General features: G+C 38.4%; 1 protein-coding gene across 4 annotated transcripts in view; it reads left to right on the top strand.

Annotated features, from left to right (window-relative positions):
- Positions 1-23,831, top strand: part of Pals2 (protein associated with LIN7 2, MAGUK p55 family member) — a 94,342-nt gene that overhangs the window by 57,812 nt on the left and 12,699 nt on the right. For all 4 annotated transcript variants that reach the window (XM_055611769.1, XM_055611772.1, XM_055611770.1 and 1 more), the window contains 5 exons: positions 159-386; positions 9,773-9,904; positions 11,492-11,591; positions 11,892-11,960; positions 14,494-14,655. In XM_055611769.1, the coding sequence (XP_055467744.1) occupies positions 159-386; positions 9,773-9,904; positions 11,492-11,591; positions 11,892-11,960; positions 14,494-14,655 (691 nt within the window). The remainder of the gene's footprint in view (positions 1-158; positions 387-9,772; positions 9,905-11,491; positions 11,592-11,891; positions 11,961-14,493; positions 14,656-23,831) is intronic.

The raw sequence follows: 23,831 nt of genomic DNA on the forward strand, positions 1-23,831 counted from the left end.
GTGCTTCTGATGTTCCTTACTTTATTGGGATTGGACAGGAAAGAAATGGAAACAGAATTCACCAACCTGGTTTCAGAATCATTTTATTTGTATTCATGGATGTTTACATATTTTTCTTAATGGGATAAAATAATTATTATTTTTAAATTTTTCTATAGGGTGTAACATTTAGGGTTGAAAATAATGATCTGGTAATTGCCCGAATCCTTCATGGAGGAATGATAGATCGACAAGGTCTACTTCACGTGGGAGACATTATTAAGGAAGTTAATGGCCATGAAGTTGGAAACAATCCAAAGGAATTACAAGAATTACTAAAAAATATTAGTGGAAGTGTCACCCTGAAAATTTTACCAAGTTATAGAGATACTATTACTCCTCAACAGGTTAGTGATAATTTTCAAATGATATTAAGAATACTTTGATTTTTTTTTTAAATCACTCTGTTAGGTAGATGTTTAATGGTTACTGTTTTGCAGTTTGTCTTTGTAAAGTTTTGAATTTTTATATAATGTTATCTTAGTGTTATAAAGAAAATAATAAGACATTTATTTGTGAACATTATGAGCCTTGTTATTTGGATACAGGTAGGTATCAGAATAGTCATAAAGCCTTTTCTTAAAACTATCATTGGAGTCTAGAGAGATGGCTCAGTGGTTAAGAGCACTGCCTGCTCTTCCAGAGGACCTGGGTTCAATTCCCAGCACTCACATGGTACCTCATAACTGTCTCTAACACCAATTCCAAGAGATCTGACATCTTCACACTAATATACATAACATAAAATTAAGTAAGTTATTTTTAAAAAAATTATTGTTGAAAACATTTCGACATCTCTTGTTTTTCAAACATTAGGACCTTTGAGACAGTAGTGTAGATTACCTCCAGGTTAATGTTCTTGTGATGTGCTAAATTACAAACAATGTCAAATAGATTAAAGATAATCTTAGACACTTGGTTTTCACACATTTCATGTGTGTTTTAGGTAAAATGAATAAATGATCAGGAGAATGTGCTGATGATTATTTAGATCGCCTGTAATGGTTGCTCTTTTAATGGTCATGATGTAATCCTAGTACGTGGGAGGATGAAACAAAAGGACACGATAAATTTTAGAGCTTAGCCTGATACATAGTGAGATCCCCCCAGAAAACAAGAGATGGAGATAGGTAGTATTCTGGTTTTGAGCTGTTCTTTAGAAGATAGGATATACTATTTACTCGTGATTTTTTTGCATGTAAATTAGACCTAAAAATAATGACCTTTGTTTGAAATAAAGGTAGATAGGCTTTAGTTTCATTCCTGTTGCTGTGATAAACCACCCAACAAAAAGAAAATTAGTGGAAAAGAGGGGTGATTTCAGCTTACAACTCCATTATTGTAGGGAAGTCAAAGCAGGAGCTTTCAAACAGCTAGTCCCATCATATCTATAGTCAAGAGCAGAGATTAATTAATACATGCTGGCCTGCATTCTTGCTTCTGCTCAGCTTAATTTCTTCATTTCTACACGGAGCAGGACCTTCTGCCTGGGGATGTGGCCACCCGCAGTAGGCTGGGTATTTCAACAGGCCCCCACAAGCATGCCTACAAGCCACCCATTATAGGCAGTCTCTCATTGATACTCTTTTTTTTTTTTTCCGGTTGATTCTAAGTACGTCAAGTTGACAGTTAAAACTAACCATAATACCTTACTTTACAAAGAAAACAATCATGAAAGAAAAAACATTACAACTTTGACTATCCCTGTTCTTCACAGGCTACCAATTCTCTCATTTGTGTATTTCCATTTGTGACAAAATGAGACCTATTTGTACCTGCTTGTATTAGAAGAATAAGATTTTGTTTGTTTGTTTTTAATTTAGCCTTTTAATTATAATGGGAAGATAATATTTTCCTCTGTGGTCTCAACCAGAAGTCTTATAATTAAGTCACTTACTCATTCTGTAACAGAATGCCTGATGAAAGGAACTGAAGGAAGAATGGGGTTATTTTGGCTCACAGTTTGACAGAACAGTTCATGATGTTGGGAAGATCATGGCAACAGGAGGTTAGGGCAGCTGATCGCAGTGTGTCCACAGTCAGGAAGAAGATAGAGTTGAATGCTGGTGCTTAGGTCACTCTCCTCTCCTCTCCCCCCTCCCCTCCACTCCATTCCCCTTCTTTCTTTTCTCATTTATTTGGTCCAGGACCCCAACCAGTGGGATAATGCCACTCACATTTATTGAACGTCTTCTCTACTTACCTAAATCTTTCTAGAAACATCTTTTTTTTCTTTCCATTTTTTATTTTAATTTTAATTAATTACACTTTATTCACTTTGTATCCCCTTGTGGCTCTACCCTCCCAGTCCCACTCGCCCTCCCCTTTCTCCACACATGCCTCTCCCCAAGTCCACTGATAGGGGAGGTCCCCCTCTCCTTCCTTCTGCTCTTAGTCTATCAGATCTTATCAGGAGTGGCTGCATTGTCATCTGTGGCCTGGTAAGGCTGCTTCCCCCTCAGGGGGAGGTGATCAAAGAGCAGGCCTATCAGTTCATGTCAGACGCAGTCTTCCCATTATATGGAACCCACTTGGACACTGAATTGCCATGGGCAACATCTGTGCAGGGGTTCTAGTTTATCTCCATCAATGGTCTTTGGTTGGAGTATCAGTGGAATATTACTCAGCAATAAAAAAACAAGGAAATCATGAAATTTGCAGGTAAATGGTGAGAACTAGAAAAGATCATCCTGAGTGAGGTATCCCAGAAGCAAAAAGACACACGGTATATACTCACTCATAAATGGATATTAGACATATAATATAGGATACACCTACTAAAATCTGTATACCTAAAGAAACTAATCAAGAAGGAGGCCTCTGGCTAAATGCTCAAACCCCCATAAACCAAGGCAAAGAGGATGAACATCAGAAGAAGGAGAAAACAGGGAACAGTACAGGAGCCTGCCATAGAGGGCCTCTGAAAGGTTCTACCCTACAGGGTATCAAAGCAGATGCTGAAACTTACGGCCAACCTTTGGGCAGAGTGCAGGGAATTTCATGAAAGAAGTAGGAAATAATAAGACCTAGAGAGGACAGGAGCTCCACAAGGATAGCAAGATAGCAACAGAACCAAAAAATCTGGGCCCAGGGGTCTTTTCTGAGACTGATACTCCAACCAAAGAGCATTGATGGAGATAAACTAGAAACATCTTGATAGATACTCCCACAAGTGTGTTTATATGGCGACTCTTATCCTGTCTAGCTGGTGATAATCATACTGTATGTATAATGGACTTTAAAGCAAAACATTGTTTCCTTTGTAAATTTGTTTTTGGTGAATACACTGAATAGCTAACTTCAGTGTATGGATATTTAGCTTTGGTTTAAACATAAATTTTTGCCATTCTATAATTTATGGGTTTTACCTACCCTTTAGAACTAGGGAAGAAGATATAAGTATGAAGTGGGGAGAAGTGGTCATAGGAGCCTGTGCAATACTCTGGTACATTCCACTATGAAAAAGAAGAGGCACCATAACAAGGAAGCCTCCCACTATACTCAAATTGGGATTTTTTTTTTAAATGAACAAAAATGATTATGTTGAAACAGTAAGCATAAAGCAAGACTGTTCTGGACAACCCTTGGGCATCTAAGAGATGCTGTGGGTAATATTTGCCCTTACAACTAACTTTTTCACTTAGGAGCTCTATCATCTAGTGCAGTAGCTCCCACCCCCACTTGCTCCCAGCTAGTATGTTGCTCTCTGTAGTCTCAGTTACCCATTGTCAAGGAAAGTCTAAAAATACTAAGTAGAAAATTACTGAAATGACTCAAACTTTAAAGTGTGCAATATTTTGTGTTCTTCATGCTTTAGTTGCACCCAGAACCTGAGTCATCCCTTTGTTGAGAGTATTGGATATAGGGCCCACTCACCAGTAGCCCCCTCAGTTAGCAGAACACCTATGCTTGTGCGCCAGTGTTTGTATTCAATAAATCCTGCTGTGCATCACAACCTTAAAGCATAAGGACTGGTAATTCAGATCTACTAGCTTGGAGTCACGTGTTAGGGGTTCTTCCTATAAGTGTAATTGTAACAACTCAATCTAGCAGGAAAAGAAAAAGACCCCTATGCTGAAGTTGCTAAAATACATGGTAGCAGCAAGCATATTCCTTTTTCTTCTGTTCATGAAATTGTGAAGAAAAAGGAATATGCTTGCTGATTGTCTGGCCTGCAGCAGTAAATTATGATCACAGTGTGTGTTAAGTGCATAGTTAATAGTAGGTTATAAAGCTCAGTACTTTGTTACGTGTAGGCATCCATTGCACATCTTGGAATGCATCTCCCATGTAGAAGTGGGGATTCCTATGCTTGGAGCCTATTGTAGCTCTGTATATTGCTGTGAGAATAGAGGGAAACCAGACGCTCTCCTTCCTGGGGGTTGGGGGGGTTCAAAGTATGACAGTAGATTCTCTTTGTCAAACACTTGAGGTGCTGGCTTGCAGTCTGAACTTTTCTATGAAACATGTGATGTATATTTTACAGAACCAGAACCAGGGTAAGCTAAAAGTTATACCTAGTTCTGAAGTTCATATATATGAGTTAGGCTTCTGGAAGGTATAAATAATGCTACTTATAAAGCCTATGTTAGTTTTTCTCCTTATGATAAATGGTTTGGGGAGCTGTGCATTTTGGCTTATGGCTTTAGAAAGTTCAGTCTAAGGATACTTAACTACATTTCTGGGCCGTTGCAGAACATAATTGTGGAAAGGCATAGCAGGGCAGAGTTGCTCACCACAGCAGGGCTGAAAACAGAGAAAAATAGGAAGGGGCCAGGGCAAAGTGTATTCCTTCAAACATGCTTCCCAGTGACCTATTACCTCCAAGCAGGCCTCACTTCTAATTGAATTCATATTCCAATCTAATATGAATTCCTAAGTGGCTTTGACCCATTAATGAAGTTAGTACTGCTATAGTCTACCCATCTCTCAGTGATTGGGTCTGCCATCTGGGGTCTAAGGGTTCATTCAACACATGAGATTTTAAGGAGAATATATGTAGATCGTAACAAGTATAGCAAACAGATAGCAATACTCCTTTACCTAATCTTTATGATCAGCATGACCAGGACACCAAGAGTATTATAGGAAAATAAGCTATAACTTTATTTCAGTCAACAGAACAATAGAAAATCAAAGTTAATTTTCTATAAAAGGAAAATATTAATAAATTTTGTCCAAGCTGAATTTATTAAAAGCATGCTAGTATAGTTTCTTACATGAAAATCCATATATGTAACTGAGCATATGTAGCACTCATTTTAAAAACTCTATTTGCAGTGTTTAGGCCTCAACTTCTCTTCCAACCTCCCAACCCTACTCAGGAGAGAGAAGGTTAGTGGGGAGAGAGGGCACCTTTACTTCTCCTGGCTGTTTAGGGTTGAGGGGTTCTTTAGGGCTGTATACCAATCTCCATCAACAGCAAATGAAGCCAGCAGTCTTCTTCAAACTGCTGTGCTGTGAAACATTTCTCTCCATCTTTCTTCTCCAAACCGCCATACCATCCATCTCTCTGGTCTCTTCAATCTGCTACATGCCACACACCAACACCACACTCCATCCCTTCTCTTTTTTTGGCTCTCATGTTTATACTGTCAGAGCCCTAGACCACTCTGTGCTACACCTGGAAGGCTGTTACCATCTGGCAAAGATCACGCCCTGCACGTGACAATTAACAGCTGTGGATAAACCATAGCCCAACTAAAATCCACACTTGGGATTAAAACAAAAACATATGTACATAACATAACTGAGTGCACAAAGAAACCAAAACTTCTATTACAAGAATTCATATACAGTTGTGCATTGGTGAAAGAAATGTCCTCAAAAGATTGTTATAGCAAATGCTAAAGTTTTCGTTTTCCTTGAAGATGTTAGGAGTAAGCAGTATCTGATGCTGAACTTCAGTATGTTTGCAAATCATCCTAGCATTCAGACATATCTGGCAGCATGCACACTTCCCCCTTCCCAGCCACTGTGGGACAGAGCAGCTGACAGAAATGCCACCCAGGATCTTAACCCAGCTTGGCACTGACAAACTACAGAGCCCTGGCAGATGTGATGGAAAAGCACAACTTGTTGTTGGAGGAGGGGGGTTGATGGGCTTGTTCAGAATTTTGATGAGGCTTCAAACAGTGAAGCAAACTGAACTGACTCAACTTCAAGAATAAAGTGGCAATGATTTGATTGCTTTAAAGACTTTCATTTGGGATAGAATGAACATAAATCCTTAATATTTTAAATTTCAAGTTTCCTGAACGCTGAAACTTTTAGTTAATTATTACTTATACTCGGTTATTTTGTTATTGACTAATCCAAAGAAGCAAAAAAATAAAGTCTAAAATAAAAATAAAGATTTTGACTCATTGAAGTTTAAAAAAAAAAAAAATGGAAGGAGAGAAAAGTTACTAGAATTGCCTCCTGTCAGTATTCTTGAGGGTTTCGTAAGCACAGTGTGACAAAAATACAGATAAAGGGGCTGTGGAGGAAGAAATAAAACTATAAATTTACAATTAATATTTTTATGGTTAGAACCCACCCCCCAAGAAACTACAAATCTAGAAATAATAGACTACTTACTCAGATTAGTGTACTATAATTTGGGGGTTTGTTTTTGTTTTTCATAGCAAGCAGCTAAAAATATAACTAAGACATCATTTACAGTAACGACACTTTAATGCCTGACAATAAATTAACAAAATAGTTCAAGTCCTCCACACAAAAGAATTATGGAGATGTTCTAAATAAATAGAATATTATGGAAATGTCCATTTTCTCCACATTGACTTACAGACTCAGAGGTCTGCCAGTCAAAATTTCAGCAAGGTTTTTTGGTCATCTTGATGAGATGAATGGCTAGGATAATCTGGAGGCATACATACACTACTTACTGAGCCCATAGCTTTTGTATACATATGTTTAAAGCTGACCATTTGGGGTTTAGTAACACGTCACGGAGCTCTTGGTCCTGGAGGTGAATGGTCTCTCTCTCAGCAGCTGTTGACTGTCTGTAGCTTTTTTGTATGAGGGTGGGACCTTGAAATCCTCCCCTCTTGTCATTGGCCCATGGACTGGTATGCTGTCATTATGCAGGTCTTGTTTAAGCAACTCAGCATTGCTAAACAGACTGCATCCTAATCTGCTGTAACGACTGATTCAGTAGTTACTAGTGTTGTAGCTAAGTCACTTCACATGAATCCGAGTAATGTAACTTCTGAATCCATTCTCAGAAGAGGATTACTAGGTCAAATGGTTTATGTGTTTGTGATATTGGTAATTACTGCCAAAGTGTCCTCCCAAGAGGTTGGGGCATTCTTCCACAAGCGTGTTAGGAAAATCCCTATTAGCCCCTAGTCCTGTCTGCAGAATGTCAGATATTTGAGTTTCTGCTGGTTAATAGGAAGGAGCTATCCTAGTAGTTTTAATTTTCATTTCTACTCGGAATGGTTTGGACATTTATGCTTAAAAGTCACTTGTACTTTCCTTTCTCTGTCATCTATTTTAAATTGTTGATCGTTCAGTTTTTCCTTTAATGTTGAAAATATATTTTGTTAATTGTTTAGTAATTTAAGATTGATCATTAACATTCATAGACTATTAGTACAGTTCATAAAATAAGTAGGTCAATTATTTAATGATTTTAAAGATTTTATTAAGCTCCTAGATCAAAAGCTAGGATAACTGATTTTTCAGACAAATTTTACCAAAGTGAAACCAGATTAATCTGAGCTTTTGAGCATGAGGGTAATGTTCCAAAAGTAGTTGAATAAGCCAAAGAATTGCTCCTTTTATTAACCCTTTTACATCTGAATTGGATGTTGGTATCTCTGAACAGGAGAACTAATTTTTGAAAATTGGAAGACACTTGTAACTTTGCAAAGTATTCTCTCACAACCAAGGATGGTAAACACCCTTGCTTAGGTGACGTGAAGCTTTTCGTTCAGTGGGCCTTTTTCCAGAAGTAAGGAATATACTGCTAGTTTTATAACTACTCCCACAGTCTCTTCACTGCCTCATATCAAATCCCTGAGACTTTTTGCTTGTGTCATTTATAATTTACAGGAATTATAATCTATGAACAGTTAATTAGGGAGGAAGTTGCTTTACTAATGACTGAAGTAATAAAATGAGCCAGTAGTTTACTCATATTTTGTTCAGTTACAAGCTAAAAGTCTGGCTTTATTTATGCAATTGAAAAATATGTTTTTAGAATTACATCAATATGGAGAGGCATCCTGCCCACGTCCGTCAGGTATGGTATCATGTGAAAACATTCTCTGGCATTCCTGTTGTTCTGTCTTAGCAGTCAACTAAATTTACCTTGATTAAACTTTCTCATCTTGAGTTGCTTATTGTCAGAGTCTGGAGCTGCATGCAAGCTCAAGTTAGTCACCTGCTGCAGCTGAGCAGGGTGATATTGTATGCACGCTTGCTTTGTAGATACTTCTAAAATTATGTGTCAGCAAGAGTGGCTTCCTGCTTAGATTAAGCAGTGATTCGCAGGCTTTGCAAGGTTGTTGCAAATGGGCTAGAGATTTCTATCAAAATCACATGCACCCAGTGTTTAAAAATATCTTCCTCTGAATCTTTTACATTGGGTGTTTTTTTAAGCGTACTAATAATACAGCGCATGTACTTGTACTGTTTGGAATTTTTATTTGTTTCTAGTGGTAGAGGTATGATACACATAGAAAAATAACATTGTTATTTTGACTAATTACATGGTTTTCTGCTTATTAAAGTTTATCTGCTGATTAATGCTAAGGCTTTTCAGTAGAAGATAAAATTTGAATTTCTATAAATATGTATGAAGCATGTCTATTTTAAGAAAATAGTTCATCTAAACTTGCCATCAAATATTAGAAATGATTAATTAGAATCAAATTAAAGTAAATAAGCAGTATGTTGCCAGCATTGGAGATTTTGAGTAACCGTGTGACTACCATACTTTTATTAGTAAACCAATTAAGAGGAATGTGTGTTTGAAATTAGACTGGGAAATAGTTAAGACCTTTCTAGTATTTTGTCTTATAAGTAACTTAATAGTTATTTAAATGTAAACATATAAATCACATTAAGATGATCAAGAAACTATTTTCCTTACTAGTTTTAGCCAGTGTAACTGTCTGATTACAATATAATACTAGAGGTAAAGTTGAGTTCTTAATGTTACAAGATTACCAAATATATCTCAGGTCTCACTTCAAGATGAACTTTGTTGTTTAATTTTGCTTTCAAGGTGTATGTACAGTGTCAGTCCAGATATATTGGAAATGTATGCCTCAAACTTCATAAAAGTTTCAGGATTTTAACTGCAAAATGACATTTACTTAAATTAAAAAGTATGGCGTATTTGTTGAGAATCAAATGAAAAGATTGTAGAGGGGAGAAGGGTAGAGTGATTGTAACATACTTGCTGACTTAAGAGTAGGTGTTAACAGAGGTATATAAGATAGCACTCACTGGCATCAAAGCCCTGAGTTTAAAACTCCACATCCGACAAAAAGAAACAGGAGTTTCATAAATGAACAAAATTTTAATGTAGCATAAATGTTTATTTTCTGTAACACCAAATCATTATATGAGTATTCTAATAAGTTGGTTTTTATTTAGGAGAGTAAGTTTTTCATCTGAATTGTAATTGTCAATTACAATTAAATATCAGTGATTTGGTTTCAACACCCAAATGCTTAATGATATACATACAGTCTTTTTCACTGTGCTGTGTTTTTAGGTATTTGTCAAGTGTCATTTTGATTATAATCCCTTCAATGATAACCTGATACCCTGCAAAGAAGCAGGACTGAAGTTTTCCAAAGGAGAAATTCTTCAGATTGTAAACAGAGAAGACCCAAACTGGTGGCAGGTTAGTATGAGTCTCAGAAAACCCACAACTGCTTCTCTATTTTCATCTTGGATCTGGCCAGTATGTAAAAGTGCAGGAAGCGTTCGTTCCCATGATTTTCCTGCATGAACAGCTCCTGCCTTATGTCTGCTAGCTTTGTGGACAGACAACCAAATGAGAGAGAACCTGTGAGTAGCTGCTTATAAAAGCAGCCATGCCCTGCCTGAGGCACTGTCACCAGGTCTGGATTAGCTGAAGCAGTTTTTTCACATGGGCAGTTGCCTTCAAATATGTTGTAGGACAAGAAGAACCTTGGAGTCATTGTTTGCCAGTGCTTCTTAATTTGTTTTTTGATTGCTTAGATCAGCTGACACACTATTCAAAACTGAAGAAAATGATAAAAAGCCTAGAATCTTTTCAACCTCCGGAGCTGATTATGGCCTCATTTGAGAACAGGGTGAAAGAAGAAAGGCTCCGGGACCCAATACCAAACATAACTTAGCATTTAGTGGTAACAGGTTTTAACAGTGATGAATTAAATAACTTCTACAGAGAAATGATTTACAGGATAAGAACAGCCTCGGAACAGTATGCCCGGCATGAAAATGAAGACATTTTTATCAATAAGTGCACTGTGGTGAGAAAACTTTGAGATGAGTTCAGGAAACAGTTCATGATTTTAAGAGATCTTCACTGAAATAGAAGCTTTAAAAATGTCTGATCACTCCTATGCCTAAGCATAGATCTCCCAGGCTTACTGTTTTATTTTCTGTGAATGCTCTTGTTTAGTTTTCTAATCATCTCACCATCATTTGAGTCTCTTCTTTCATTTTGGTAGTCTTACTTTAATTCCAATATTCAGGATTACTGAAAACTGGTAAACAGACTTTCTGTTCTAGTTATAAGGAGAAACACACTAACCCTGTGAAATAAATCATTGCCATTTAAAAATAACACTTGTTCTGGGCCTTGAAAGATGGCCTAGCTTATAAGAACCCTTGACACTCTTGTGGAGGACCCAGGTTCCCAGCACCCTTGTTGGGCTGCTCGTAGCCTCCTGGAACCCCAGCTCCAGGAGCTCCATCTTCCTCTTCTGGCCTCTGGGTACCTACCCTCGTGTGCACGTGTGCACAGGCACTAACTTTGATTTTAAGGTTGTTATTTCTTATATTAGATGAAATTTTACATATTTTAAACATACTACATTGGAATATTCAGAGTCTTAGCATGAATTAAAATTTATGCTCTGTATTCCCAGTATTGAGAATTAAATAACATTCTATGATTGAGGTCGGTAGAAATGGCTTATAAAGAATGCCAGATAAAATGTTCCTTAACACTTCATTGTGTAAAATTCTTTCTTTTCTTTAATTTTTGTCACACACACATTGAACTATTTGAGGAGCCTGTACATTGTTGTTAATGGGAGTTTTAAAATGTCATTACCAGTTGACATACATGGGAATTCCTTAGTATGGTGGTGTCTAGACGCGTTTAGCACAGTTCCATGGGTTGAAAGGTTGTCTTCCATAGCAAACTAACTTTAACTGACCAGCACTTGTCCTACTTACTAAAATTTTGGTCACTGAGATATTAATTTGATTCTAGGCTAGCCATGTGAAAGAGGGAGGAAGTGCTGGTCTGATTCCAAGCCAGTTCCTGGAAGAGAAGAGAAAGGCATTTGTTCGCAGAGACTGGGACAATTCAGGTGAAGAGCTTCATGCAAGTAACAGGCAGGGAGGGATGGGCTCACCTTCCTTTGCTTCCTTTTTTCTGAATATGTAAATAAATTTATTTCAAATACATGGAGAATTCATTTTTCCTGCACATCAGAATTTTCCTCTCTGAAGTAATGTTTTATTCTTTTCTGCCACCTACTGGTAGAGTACCAAAATTCATGACAAATTGACCCATTCCCTCAGGAAGGTAATTCTCCTGCCTTGACTAGGCAACTTAAGGTTGTACCTTGGGGTATTATCTAAATTACACTGGTCTTGTCATCTTCCAGGACCGTTTTGTGGAACTATAAGCAACAAAAAAAAGAAAAAGATGATGTACCTCACAACCAGGAATGCAGGTGCGTTCAAAATCCCTTTGAAAGATCTAAATAAATAGCTTTGTCATTAGTTAACGTTTTAATCTCTGAATATGTAATTTAAAATGAATGTAATTCCTATTAGTGTCAGTTACTGGGGCTGGAATGTGAACACATGATAAATGGTATTATAAAGAAATTGGTTAAGTCCCAATTTGTGACTATAATTTGCAGCAGGATGAAGTGGTTAGGATTTGTGCTTGTACTAATGCAGGAGGAATGTACTTGACAGTACTTATTTAGGAGAGTCTGACACAGAAACATGTGTGCCATTTCTAAGGGGCAGAGAGCCTTTTTGAAGGTGTTAGCATTAGGATGAAGGAGAGCTATATGCTGTCATAACATTGTCAGATGTATTTTGGGAAAATGGTACTAGGCCGGATAACTAGTCTAGTGGGAGCCTTCTAATAGTCTTCCTCAAATCTTTCAGACTTACTTTCTTTTCTTTTTCTTTCTTTCTTGTCTTTTTCTTGGGGTGGGGGGGGGGGAATCTGTCTATATGTTTAGGTTGGCCTGGGATTCACTAGTTAGTACAGGCTGCCTCAAACACTTAATTATCCTATTACCCTATACTTTCGTTAGTAACTCAGGCTGACCTCAAACTAAATTCTTCTGCCTATCCCTAAATCTTTCATCTTAAAGAAAGGAACATTTTTTTTAAAGAAAACATAATAGTAATTATGAAAAGTAATAGATTAATTTATTAGTTCATTATAAGCTCGTTTTACATTTAAATACATCAAATCATCAAGATGTATACTTTAAGAATATATAATTTTTATTTGTCATTTATGCCCCCAAAGCTGAGGCCGGGGGGAAGCTTTAAAAAATCGTCAAATCAAAGGTCTAGGGATGTAGCCATTGCCTAGCATATACAAGGTCATGGTTCAACCCCCAGAACTCAAAAGGAAAATGATGAAATAAATCACCCTCAGACCATTTAGGTGTATTACAGATTTAAACCAAGAAACTTCAACCTCACTAGCCAGGAGAGAAATGCAGATTAAAGAAAGCTACATAGAGAGTCTATCTCATCCCATACAGAACGGCATCCATTTAAAAAAATAACATTCCACAAATATATGGACAAAAAGGAACCTTTGAAGTAAACTGGTCCAGCCACTGTAGAAATCAGTGCACGAGTAGACTAGAATTACCCACGTTACACCGCTGCCCCCACAGTTTAACGTACCACAGAAATACAACGTGTCATTGTTAACTGCACCATGGTTCACAAGAGCTAAGTTCTGGAATTAGTCTAAGTGACCAGCAACGGGAAAAAAGAAAATGAATGAAATAGGTTTGGGTTTTTTTGTTTGTTTGTTTTTATTTTTGTTTTTTGTTTGTTTTTGGAAAAAATATAGATGCAACCGGAGATAATCATGTTTAACAAACTAAATTAGTCTTAGGATCACAAACTTTTTTTTCTCCACTTGTGGACCCTAGATTTTACATAGATACATAAAATCATATATATACAGTTGACATTAAAGGAGAGAGAAATTATGTAGGGAAGAAAGAATAAGGGAAGGGTGGCAGGGTACAGGAAAAATGTGCTCAAAGTGCAATATGTGTCTGCATAAAAATGGCCTTATGTGACCCAGTATAATTAAAAAAAAAATTTTAAGGAAGCTAAATATGGAAACTATCAGATTTATTTTTCTTGATTTCAAAGATTTCAAAGATGCACTAGTAAAAACGAACAGAGTATATAAAGCAAATCATACAGGAAGGAGAGGTGGTGGTTTTCCTCGCAGGGTTGGTTTATTTTATTATGAAGGAATTGTTGAGGCAATAATGTAAGGGCGAAGTGTTGTCCTACAGATAGAGTCAAGCAGTGGTTATAGGTGATGTATTTCAGGATCACTTTGGCTTTATTATTCATTAAACATATCTCTCAATTTTTTAGCAAGACTTGTAACTTTTTCATTGACTTAGTTAATAATTTGAGGCTGTAGTCTACTGCAAATGCTTTTGTATCGAGTGTTTTGTTTTATGGATGCATTTCAGAATTTTGGTACTTAGACATGAGTGTGCCGTCACTGGAGGTGGCGAACTCTGCCTGTACAAGTGCAGCAGCCAAGCAGACGTCCTGTGCACTATGCTTTGCATGTACCATTTAGTGTAAATCACATAAACTGTAGTTTGATTGATGTTAAGGTCACTATTTCTGCTGATAACTTCCTAAGAAGAAGCCTTTAATGCAGTGGTCCTCAACCTGTGGGCCACACCCCTTTGTGGGTCAAATGACCCTTTTACAGGGGTTGCCTAAGAACATCGGAGGACACTAAATGAATGTCTCAGGGCAAATAAGTGGGGATAAACATTTAAGTCAAGATTTAAAATATTTTTTCTACCCTGCCAAGTTTGTGAAGACAAGCCTGTGTCCGCTGTGCTTAGTCCCAGTGATAGTTAACTAGCAAGACAGCACCACTAGCATTTGAATACCAGCGAGTGCTTCTGAGTATATAAAGCATAACTGAACATAATGTTGTCCCTTTACTTTCACATGTAGAGTTTGATCGTCATGAAATTCAGATCTATGAGGAAGTAGCAAAAATGCCGCCCTTCCAGCGAAAAACATTAGTGTTGATAGGAGCTCAAGGTGTGGGCAGAAGAAGCTTGAAAAACAGGTTCATAGTACTGAATCCTGCTAGATTTGGAACCACGGTGCCATGTAAGTCTTGTGTTTCCATTTGTTGGCCAGAAAGAGAGTGGGTATATGAAGAGAGGGATTATTATTTATTAACATTAATTCCAGATAAAGTTTAGTTCTGACACTGAGCATGGAAGAGTAGGCGGAGCTAAGAATGCAGCTGTGGCTCCTTGCTTGCAGTAGTTGCATCTGTGCACTCTTCACCCAAAAGTGCTGAAGGCAAAGGCACACATTTAAGAGTTGTGGCAAATTGCATTCATTTGTTTTTTTTTTTTTTGTTTTTTTTTTTTTGTGTGTGTGTGTGTGTGTATGTGTGTGTAACTGTTATCCATTTATTTGAATTTTCACCATGTAGGATGTTTAAAAGGAGAAAGCCTACTAGATGCCCAGACACACAGTACCACAGTAGCTTTGTGAATTTAGGTGGTCTGGTCTAAGTTACAGCCTCAGCCCTGCAGGAACAAGCCTGACCCTCTGAGAGCAGGCCCTCTTCAGGAGGCATCACCATCAGAATTGAGCCTGTGTGTGCAGGGATGCTGGGGAGAAGCAGTCACTTAGGGTCAGACTCACTTTGTGAGATTCCTTTCCGCTATCTTTTGCATGTTCACATAGAAAATTCAGTGATGTCAGAAATGGAGTATGTGGAGAGAGCTAACCACTGAGGCTATGCCTGCTGCATGTCTGACTTCTTTAGGACCACGAGCAGATGCCTGACAAGAACAACTTCAGGGAAGAATAGTTGTTTTTTTTTTTTTGTTGTTGTTGTTTGTTTGTTTTTTTCAAAGGCGACTTTTTTTTAACTTTTATTAATTACAGTTTATTCATTTTGTATCCCCCCATAAACCCTTCTCTCCTCCCCTCCTAATCCCACCTTTCCTTCCCCTTCTTCACGCATGCCCCTCCCCAAGTCCACTGATAAGGGAGGTCCCCCTCTCCTTCCTTCTGATCTTAGTCTATCAGATCTCATCAGGAGTGGCTGCATTGTCATCTTCTGTGGCCTGGTAAGGATGCTCCCCCCTCAGGGGGAGGTGATCAAAGAATAGGCCAATCAGATTATGTCAGAGGCAGTCCTTCTTCCCATTACTATGTAACCCACTTGGACACTAAACTGCCATGGGGTACATCTGTGCAGGGGTTCTAGGTTATCTCCATGCATGGTACTTGGTTGGAGTATGAGTCTCTGGAAAGACCCCTGTGTTCAAGTTTTCTGGTTCTGTTGCTCTCTTTGTGGAGTTCCTGTCCTCTCCAGATCTTACTATATCCCACTTCTTTCATAAGATTCCATGTACTCTGCCCAACAGTTGGCCCGAAGTCTCAGCATCTGCTTTGACAGTCTGCATGGCAGAGGCTTTCAGAGGCCCTCTGTGGCAGGTTCCTAGGTTGTTTCCTGTTTTCTTCTTCTTCTGATGTCCATCCTCTTTGCCTTTCAGGATGGGGATTGAGCATTTTAGTCAGGGTCCTTTCTCTTGATTAGTTTCTTTAGTGTACAGATTTTAGTAGGTTTATCCTATATTATATGTCTATATGAGTGAGTATATAGCATGTGTCTTTCTGCTTCTGGGACAGCTCACTCAGGATGATCCTTCCCAGTTCCCACCATTTACCTGCAAATTTCATGATTTCCTTATTTTTCATTGCTGAGTATATTCCATTGTGTAGATGTACCACAATTTCTGTATCCATTCTTCAGTTGAGAGGCATCTGGGCTGTTTCTAGCTTCTGGCTATTACAAATAAAGCTGCTGCAAACATGGTTGAGCAAATGTCCTTATTGTGTACTTGAGCCCGAACAGTTTTAGTTCATGTTTCTCTAAGATTTTCCTTGGCTCTTTTGGTATTTTCTTGTGTTGCTCTTATCCATTTATTTGTATTTGAACAGAATGGAATAGTGTGATAGCAGGAGTGCATGGAAGAGGAGGTTTTTCACTTTATGGCAGACAGGAAGCAGAGAGTGAGGGGGTTGCCCAGAACCAGGAGTAACCTTCCAAGGCATGCCCCCCGCCATCCACTTTTTCCTAAGGCCTGGTTCCTAAAGCTTCCCTAGCCTTCAGTAGAGCATCACCAGTTGGGGACAGTTAATATTTGAAGCTTAACTTGTGCCCTCTTTAGTCCTACAAAATCACATTGCCTAAAACAGATTTTAATGTACGACGGCATACAGTGTCTGTGTCTTTGTTTGTATTAGTTTTATCTTGGCTGTTCTTTTCAGAGATTTGTTTTTCTGTTTTTTAATGAGGTGTAACTGTGTGTCTGCATTGAGTATGTGCCTGTGAGTGTAGGTGCCCTGGAAACCAGAGGCACAGGACCCTGTCCCCACCCCCGCTGCAGTCAGAGACAGTTGTGAGCTTGCCTGGCGTGGGTGCTGGAAACTGAGCCCTGATTCTGTGGAAGAGCAGCAGGTGCTCCTAACTGTTGAGCCATCTCTCCAGCCCCTAGCTTCATTTTAGCTTTTAAAACATTTGATTTTTTTACTCAGTAATAAGCTTCCTTTTGGCACTTTTCTATCTGTTTAGTTTGGGCTGCCTTCCCCCTTCACCTTTTCTGTCTCCCTTTCCCTCCCCTGCACTCATACCCTCTGCCCCAGTGTCGTGTTTACACTCTCTTACCATGTGTTCTCTTGCCCTCCCCATTGTCTTCTTTCCATCCTCTTTTATCCATGCACTTTTTCTAGTTTTATGACCTCTATGCTTACACATTTCCACAGAAAATATACACACACATACAGCCATATGACTAGGGTCTGCAAATAAGGAACATGCAGTGTTATCTTTCTTAGCCTGAGCTACCTCATTTAGCTTTTCCAACTCTATCCATTTTCTTGCAGATTTCACAATTTCATTTTTCTTTAAAACCAAATAAAATTCTAGTACTTGTATGTACATTTCATTACACATCCAGCATTTGATGGACATACAGGTTGATTCCATTTTCTTGCAATTTGAATAGAACAATAGTAAACATTGATGAGAGAGGACTTTGGGTACATGCCTATGGGTGGTATACCTGGGTCACATGCTAGTTCTGTTTTTAGAGTAGTGGTGATGCTGGTGGTGCGTGTAGGACGTATGTCTTCATGTAGGTGGATGCAGAGGCCAGAGGTTAATGTTGCATATCTTCTTCTGTTGCCCTCCTTGCCTTGTGTCTGAGACTCTCACTGCATCTGGAGCTCCTAGTTTTAAATAGACTGAAGGCCAGTGTGTTTCAAGGGTCCAGCAGGTTTACACCACACCCCACCACATCCACCAGACAAGCCCCACCCTTTTTTTGTAATGTTCATGGCTACTTTTCCTCATGTATGTCTGTGTACCACATGCTTGCCTGGTGACAACAGAAGCCAGAAGAGAAGAGGGTATCACAGTTCCTGGAACTGTAGAGTCACACCTGGATGGTTGTGTGCCATGATGTGAGACTTGAACCCTGGTCCTTTGAAGAGAGACTAGTGCTCTTAACCGCAGAACCATCTCTCCAATCCCTGACGCCAGTTTTTTGGGTGCTGAGCAACCAACTTGGCTGATGAGCACCTTGTCAGTGGAACCATTTTCCTGTCCTGTTTTAAGTTTCTTGCAGAGCCTCCACACTGATTTCCATATGATTGCACCAGTGTGCACACCCACCAGCACTCAATAAGGGTTCCTCCTCTGTCAGCTCCTCGCAAATATTTGCTGTCATTGCTCTTCATGGTAACCATTCAGTCTGGTGTGAGATAGAATCCTAATTTGCATTATTCTGATGACTAAGAATATCAAATATTTGTTAAAATATTATTGGTTACTTATATTTCTTCTTTTGAAAATTGTCTTGTCTACCTTATTAGTACATTTATTGATTGGCAGTTTGGATTGGGGTTGTGTTGTTTAATTTTAATGGTTCTTCATATGTATAATCTGAAGTGTATCTGGTAAAGATTTTATCCTTTCCTTGGATAGTTTCTTTTGTTATACAATTTTAAAAAAAGTATTTAAGGGGCTGGAGAGATGGCTCAGCAGTTAAGAGTACTGGCTGCTGTCCCAGAGGATCCAGGTTCAATTCCCAGCACCCACATGGCAGCTCACAACTGTCTGTAATTCCAAGGATCCAACACCTTCACACAGACATACATGCAGGCAAAACACCAATGTGCATAAAATAAAAATAAATATTATTTTAAAAAGTTTATTTTAAAACCATTTGTAAATTCTTGGATCTATTTACTGTATATACTTTCGGGGTTTGTTCCTTTTGAACATGCTAGACTATATCTGTATCTCAAAGTGCATTCATTATCTTTTTCCCTAACAATTTCACCATTTCATGTTTTAAGGTCTTTGATCCACTTTGAATCCTTTTACATTCTTCTGCAAATACTCAATTTGCAAGATTCATTTACTTATTTTTTTCTAGTGTATGCTTTGACACCTTTATTAAAAATTAGGTGTTCCTAGCTGTGTGGCATTATTTCTGGTATGATTGTATATTCCTTTGGCCTATTTTTATGATAGTAATATGCTGTCTTTGTAACAGTGGCTGTGTAGTATAGTTTAAAGTCAAGTAATTTGATCTCTCCAGCTGTGTTCTATTTAGAATTGTTTTGGCTATCCAGAGTCTTCTCTGCCTGTCTGTCTGAAGATTGTGTTTTCTAGTTCTATGAAGAAAGTTATTGGAGCTTTATGGGGTTACACTGAGTCTGTGGATTACTTTTGCCGTGTAGCCGTGTTTACAGGATTGCTTCTGCCTGGCCAGGAGCAGGTCTTCTCACTGTCCCGCACCTTCTTCTATTCTTTTTCCATTTTCGTTTTGGTGGATTTGTTTTCTCCTTTGAACTAATCTTTTCAAAGTTAATATATGTCATATTAAAAAAGCTTGTTCAATAATAACAATAATAAATATATTCTCAGAAAACAGAAGTGCATTAATAAGCTCTCATTTGCACAACTGTCCAGAGGCAGTAGCATTCCTTTACTGTCTTCATCCTTCTACTTTATATCTTTATCTTCTTTTACATTTTGAATTCTTGCTTTCCAAAGTTCTCAGTTCATTTTTTTTCCTTAATGTCTTCAATCATATAAAATCTACATACCAGTTCTCCTCACCCAATTTGGTGACTTTGAATGGTGTGTAGTGTGCTCACATTATCATACAAGTATTTCTATTGTTGAGTGATGTCTACAGAGTTCTTAATAACATCCCCATCATTCCTGAATTTAGTTATTATTTCTTAGTCTTCCTGTATTTGTCAATTTTGCTCTTTTCAGAAATTTTTTTGTAATTTATTTTTCTGCTTTTTTCTGTCATACGTTTTATTAATTTCACTTTAATCTTACTTTTTTTTTTCTATTTGATCCATGGAATTAGGGTGCTCTTTTCTCCAGTTATCTTAGGTAGAAAGTTAGGTTATTCAGTGTAGATTTCCTTTTAACAGACACATTTTTTGTTAGAAATTTCACGCTAGATAGTTGTTTTTTTACATCTTATAATTTTGTTGTGTTCTATGTTTTTGTTTTCATTCATCTCAGATTCATTTTTAATTCTAGAAATAGGTAAATGTAATGAAAAAGTTTTTTTCTTCACACGGATGCTCTAGAAACTTAAAACATAATCTGATAATAAGTCAATTACACAACACAAATCAATTAGTCAGTTCTAAAACCGCCTTCTTACCACAGCTGCCTGCTTACAGCCTTCTTCCTTCCTAATTGTTCATGAAAAAGGTCACTGGGGTAAGCTAGAAACTTATCTTTTGGTCAAAAGTCATCATGAAAGGAAAAATCGCAATCCACTGGTTTTGGGTGCCATCTCTGCCACTGCTCCTGTTCAGTTTTGTTCAGTCTTTCCATGTAAACCACCATTAGGCTTGAGTTAGCCATCTAATGTTTCTTTACTTCTGGAAGCTTACCACAGTGCTGATAATTTTTCTCTGCTAAGACACTTTCCTAAGGGTTCAGAGTTCTCCACAAGTATAGTGGCTGAACGATTCTCTTTCAAAGCAGAGATACAGAATGTGCTGCCTGGCACCCAGCACTCAGGAGGAACCTTGCCAGCTCCGTCAATAACGGTTACTCTCAAGCAGGTCCATCTTCACCTCAAAGTATTGACTAGTCTTACTTGTGATTTCTTATTTGACCTATTTTGAAGTATATTATTTAATTTTACATGTTTTTTTATTTTTCCAGATTTTCCCGTTAGTGATAGTAATTCCATTCACTATGTTCAGAGAGCACATGTAATTTTTACTCCCCACAAATTCCTTGGGAATTTTTTGTGGCCTCAGATAAAATCTGGCTTAGAGAATGTTTCTTGTTCTTGTACACTTCAGAAAATGTATTTTATTGTTGACTAGAGCGCTGCATTGATATATTCTGTCTATCTGTTCAAGTCTTCATTTCCTCTATATGTCTGCCCTCACCTCACCATCACTGAAGCCTTGAGGTATCCTGCTCTTTTGTTGACCTGTCTATTTCTCTCTTTTGCTTCATTTTTGTTTTGCTCTGTGTATTTGGAGATTCTACCGTTAGGTGCTTCTATGTTTGTAAACATCTTACTTCTGGATGAATTGGCCCTTTTGCTATTGTAAATGTTTTTCATTGTCCCTAGCAATTCTTTTGTCTCCATGCTTGTTTAGTTTGCTCTGAATGTAAGGGTGTTTCTGGGTTGCTGCTTGTATGTATGTCTTTTCTATCCTTTACTTCCAACCAACCTGTCTTCACATATAAAATGTCTTGGACAAAGCGCAGGGAATCTCATGGAAGAAGAGGGGGGTGGGGATAGAGAGACATGGGTGGGACAGGAGTTCTACAAGTAGACCAACAAAGGTAAAGAATCTGAGCCCAGGGGGTCCTGCAGAGACTGATATACCAACAAAGGACCATACATGGAGAGGGCCTCGACCCCCTGCTCAGATGTAGCCTATTAACAGCTCAGTTTTCATGTGGAATTCCTGAGTAAGGGGAACAGGAGCTGCTTCTGTCATGAACTCAGTTGCCTGCACTTTAATCATTTGCCTCTGGTGATGTGGCCTTACCAGGCCACAGAGGAAGAGGATCCAGGCAGTCCTGATAAGACTTGACAAGCTATGGGCAGATGGCAAAGGAGAAAAACTCCCCCTTTCAGTGGGCTAGGGGAAGGGAAAGGGAGAGGCAAGGGTGGAGCGGAGTTGAGGGAGGGGGCTTCAGTTGGGATGAATAATGAATAAATTGTGAAAAAAATTTAAAAAAAGAAAAAATACTTTCATAAAGTATTTTAGATAGTTCAGTCACCTTTTAGTATTTCTTGTGCCAGTCTCTTCCTTTCAATTAGCTTTATCCATTTAATATAATTACTAATACTATAAATGTCCCTCTGATGTTACCAATTGTCTCCTCCTAAGTTTGGGCCTGTGTTATTGGGAATACATAAATGTTTCTTTCCTTTCAGGTGTGTGTCAGGAGAGGTGCATCTTGTCTTTGTGTCCTGTTATTGATGCTGATGTTGGCCATTGATTTAGTTATTATGGCATTTGGTAGATTTTTTTCACTGCAATTCTGTAGTTTACACTTAAGCAACCTGTTCAGAAATACTTTCAAACAGTTCGTGGCAGACTTTCATCCAGTGATTTAAGCTTCTGTCACTAACTGGACAATATAAAAGCTTTGCCTAGATTTGGAGGGACATCCGACTACTCTGTCTTATTTGAGTACACAGATAGGCTTTATTTCTTGGTATCCTGACCCGTATTATTTCTGCCAGCTAGTAAAAACTGCTTTGTTGAAGGATTGAGTTGAGAAAAGAAAGAACTAGGTTTTATCTAGCCTCTGATGCTCTGTGTTCCTTTTCCCTTCTTTACTTTCTGGCCTCTAGAAGAATCCGTAACCTTCTAGTTACTTTCATTTTTATAATTGTGTCGTTTTGTTAAACAAATGTCATTTTTAGGCATTATAAACAAAAAAAGGCTAGTCCTCATCAAAACTGAAGCCATCATTCTTTTTGTTGTAGTTGTTTTATATATTTATTTATTGCAGTTTCTTCACTTTCTATCCCCACTGCAGCCCCCTCGTCTCCTCCCAGTCCTAACCACTCTCTCTTCTCCCCCTTTGCCCTTCTCTTAGACCTCCTCCACTTCTGTCTGACCCTAGCCTATCAGGTCTCATCAAGGCTGGCTGTATCATTTCCTCTTTGGCCTGGTAAGGCTGCAACCCCTAGGGGGAGGTGATAAAAGAGCCAGCCACTGAGTTCATGTCAGAGACAGCCCCTGTGCACCTTACTAGGGAACCCACTTGGAGACTGAGTAGCCAGTGGGCTTCCTCTGAACAGGGGTCTAGATCCTCTCCATGCATGGTTCTTGGTTGGAGTATTGGTCTCTGCAGGACTTCCTGGGCCTACATTTTTGTTTGTTTGTTTGTTTTTGTTTTTGTTTTGGCTCTGTTCTCCTTGTGGAGTTTCTGTCCTTTCCAGGTCTTTCTATCTCCCTCTTCTTCGATAAGGTTTCTGGCACTCTGCCCTAAATTTGGCTATGAGTCTCAGTATCTCCTTCAATACCCTGGTGGGTAGAGTCTTTCAGAGGTCCTCTGTGGAAGGCTCCTCCTGCCCTGTTCCTTGTGTTCTGATGTCAATCCTGTTTGTTCTTTTAAATGAGAATTAAGCGTCTTCCCTAGGATCCTCCTTGTTGTTTAGCTTCTTTAGGACTATAGATTTTAGTATTTTTGTCGTATATAATATGGATAATATCCACTTATAAGTGAGTATATATCATTTATGTCTTTCTGCTTCTGAGATACCTCACTCAGGATGATTTTTTCTAGTTTCATCCATTTGCCAGCAAATTTAATGATTTCCTTGTTTTTAATTGCTGAGTAGTATTCCACTGTGTAAATGTATCACAATTTCCTTATCCATTCCTCGGTTGAGGGACATCAAGGTGTCCAGATTCTGGATATTATGAATAAAGCTGCTGTGAACATAGTTGAGCAAATGTCCTTATTGAGTGGTGGAGCATCTTTTGGGTATATACCTAGGAGTGGTATAGCTGGATCTTTAGGTAGCACTATTCCTAGCACCAGATTGATTTCCAAAGTGATTGTACAAGGTTACATTCCCACCAGCCATGGAAGAGGGTTCTTCTTTCTCCACAACCTCTCCAGCATGCATCATCCCTTGAGTTTGTTGAGAATTCTCTGTTTAGCTCTGTACCCCATTTTTTAAATTGGATTACTTGGTTTGTTATTGTTTAGCTCCTTCAGTTCTTTA

This window comes from Psammomys obesus, unplaced genomic scaffold (genome assembly GCF_907164565.1).
Source record: "Psammomys obesus unplaced genomic scaffold, mPsaObe1.curated_primary_1811, whole genome shotgun sequence".
Lineage (NCBI taxonomy): Eukaryota > Metazoa > Chordata > Mammalia > Rodentia > Muridae > Psammomys > Psammomys obesus.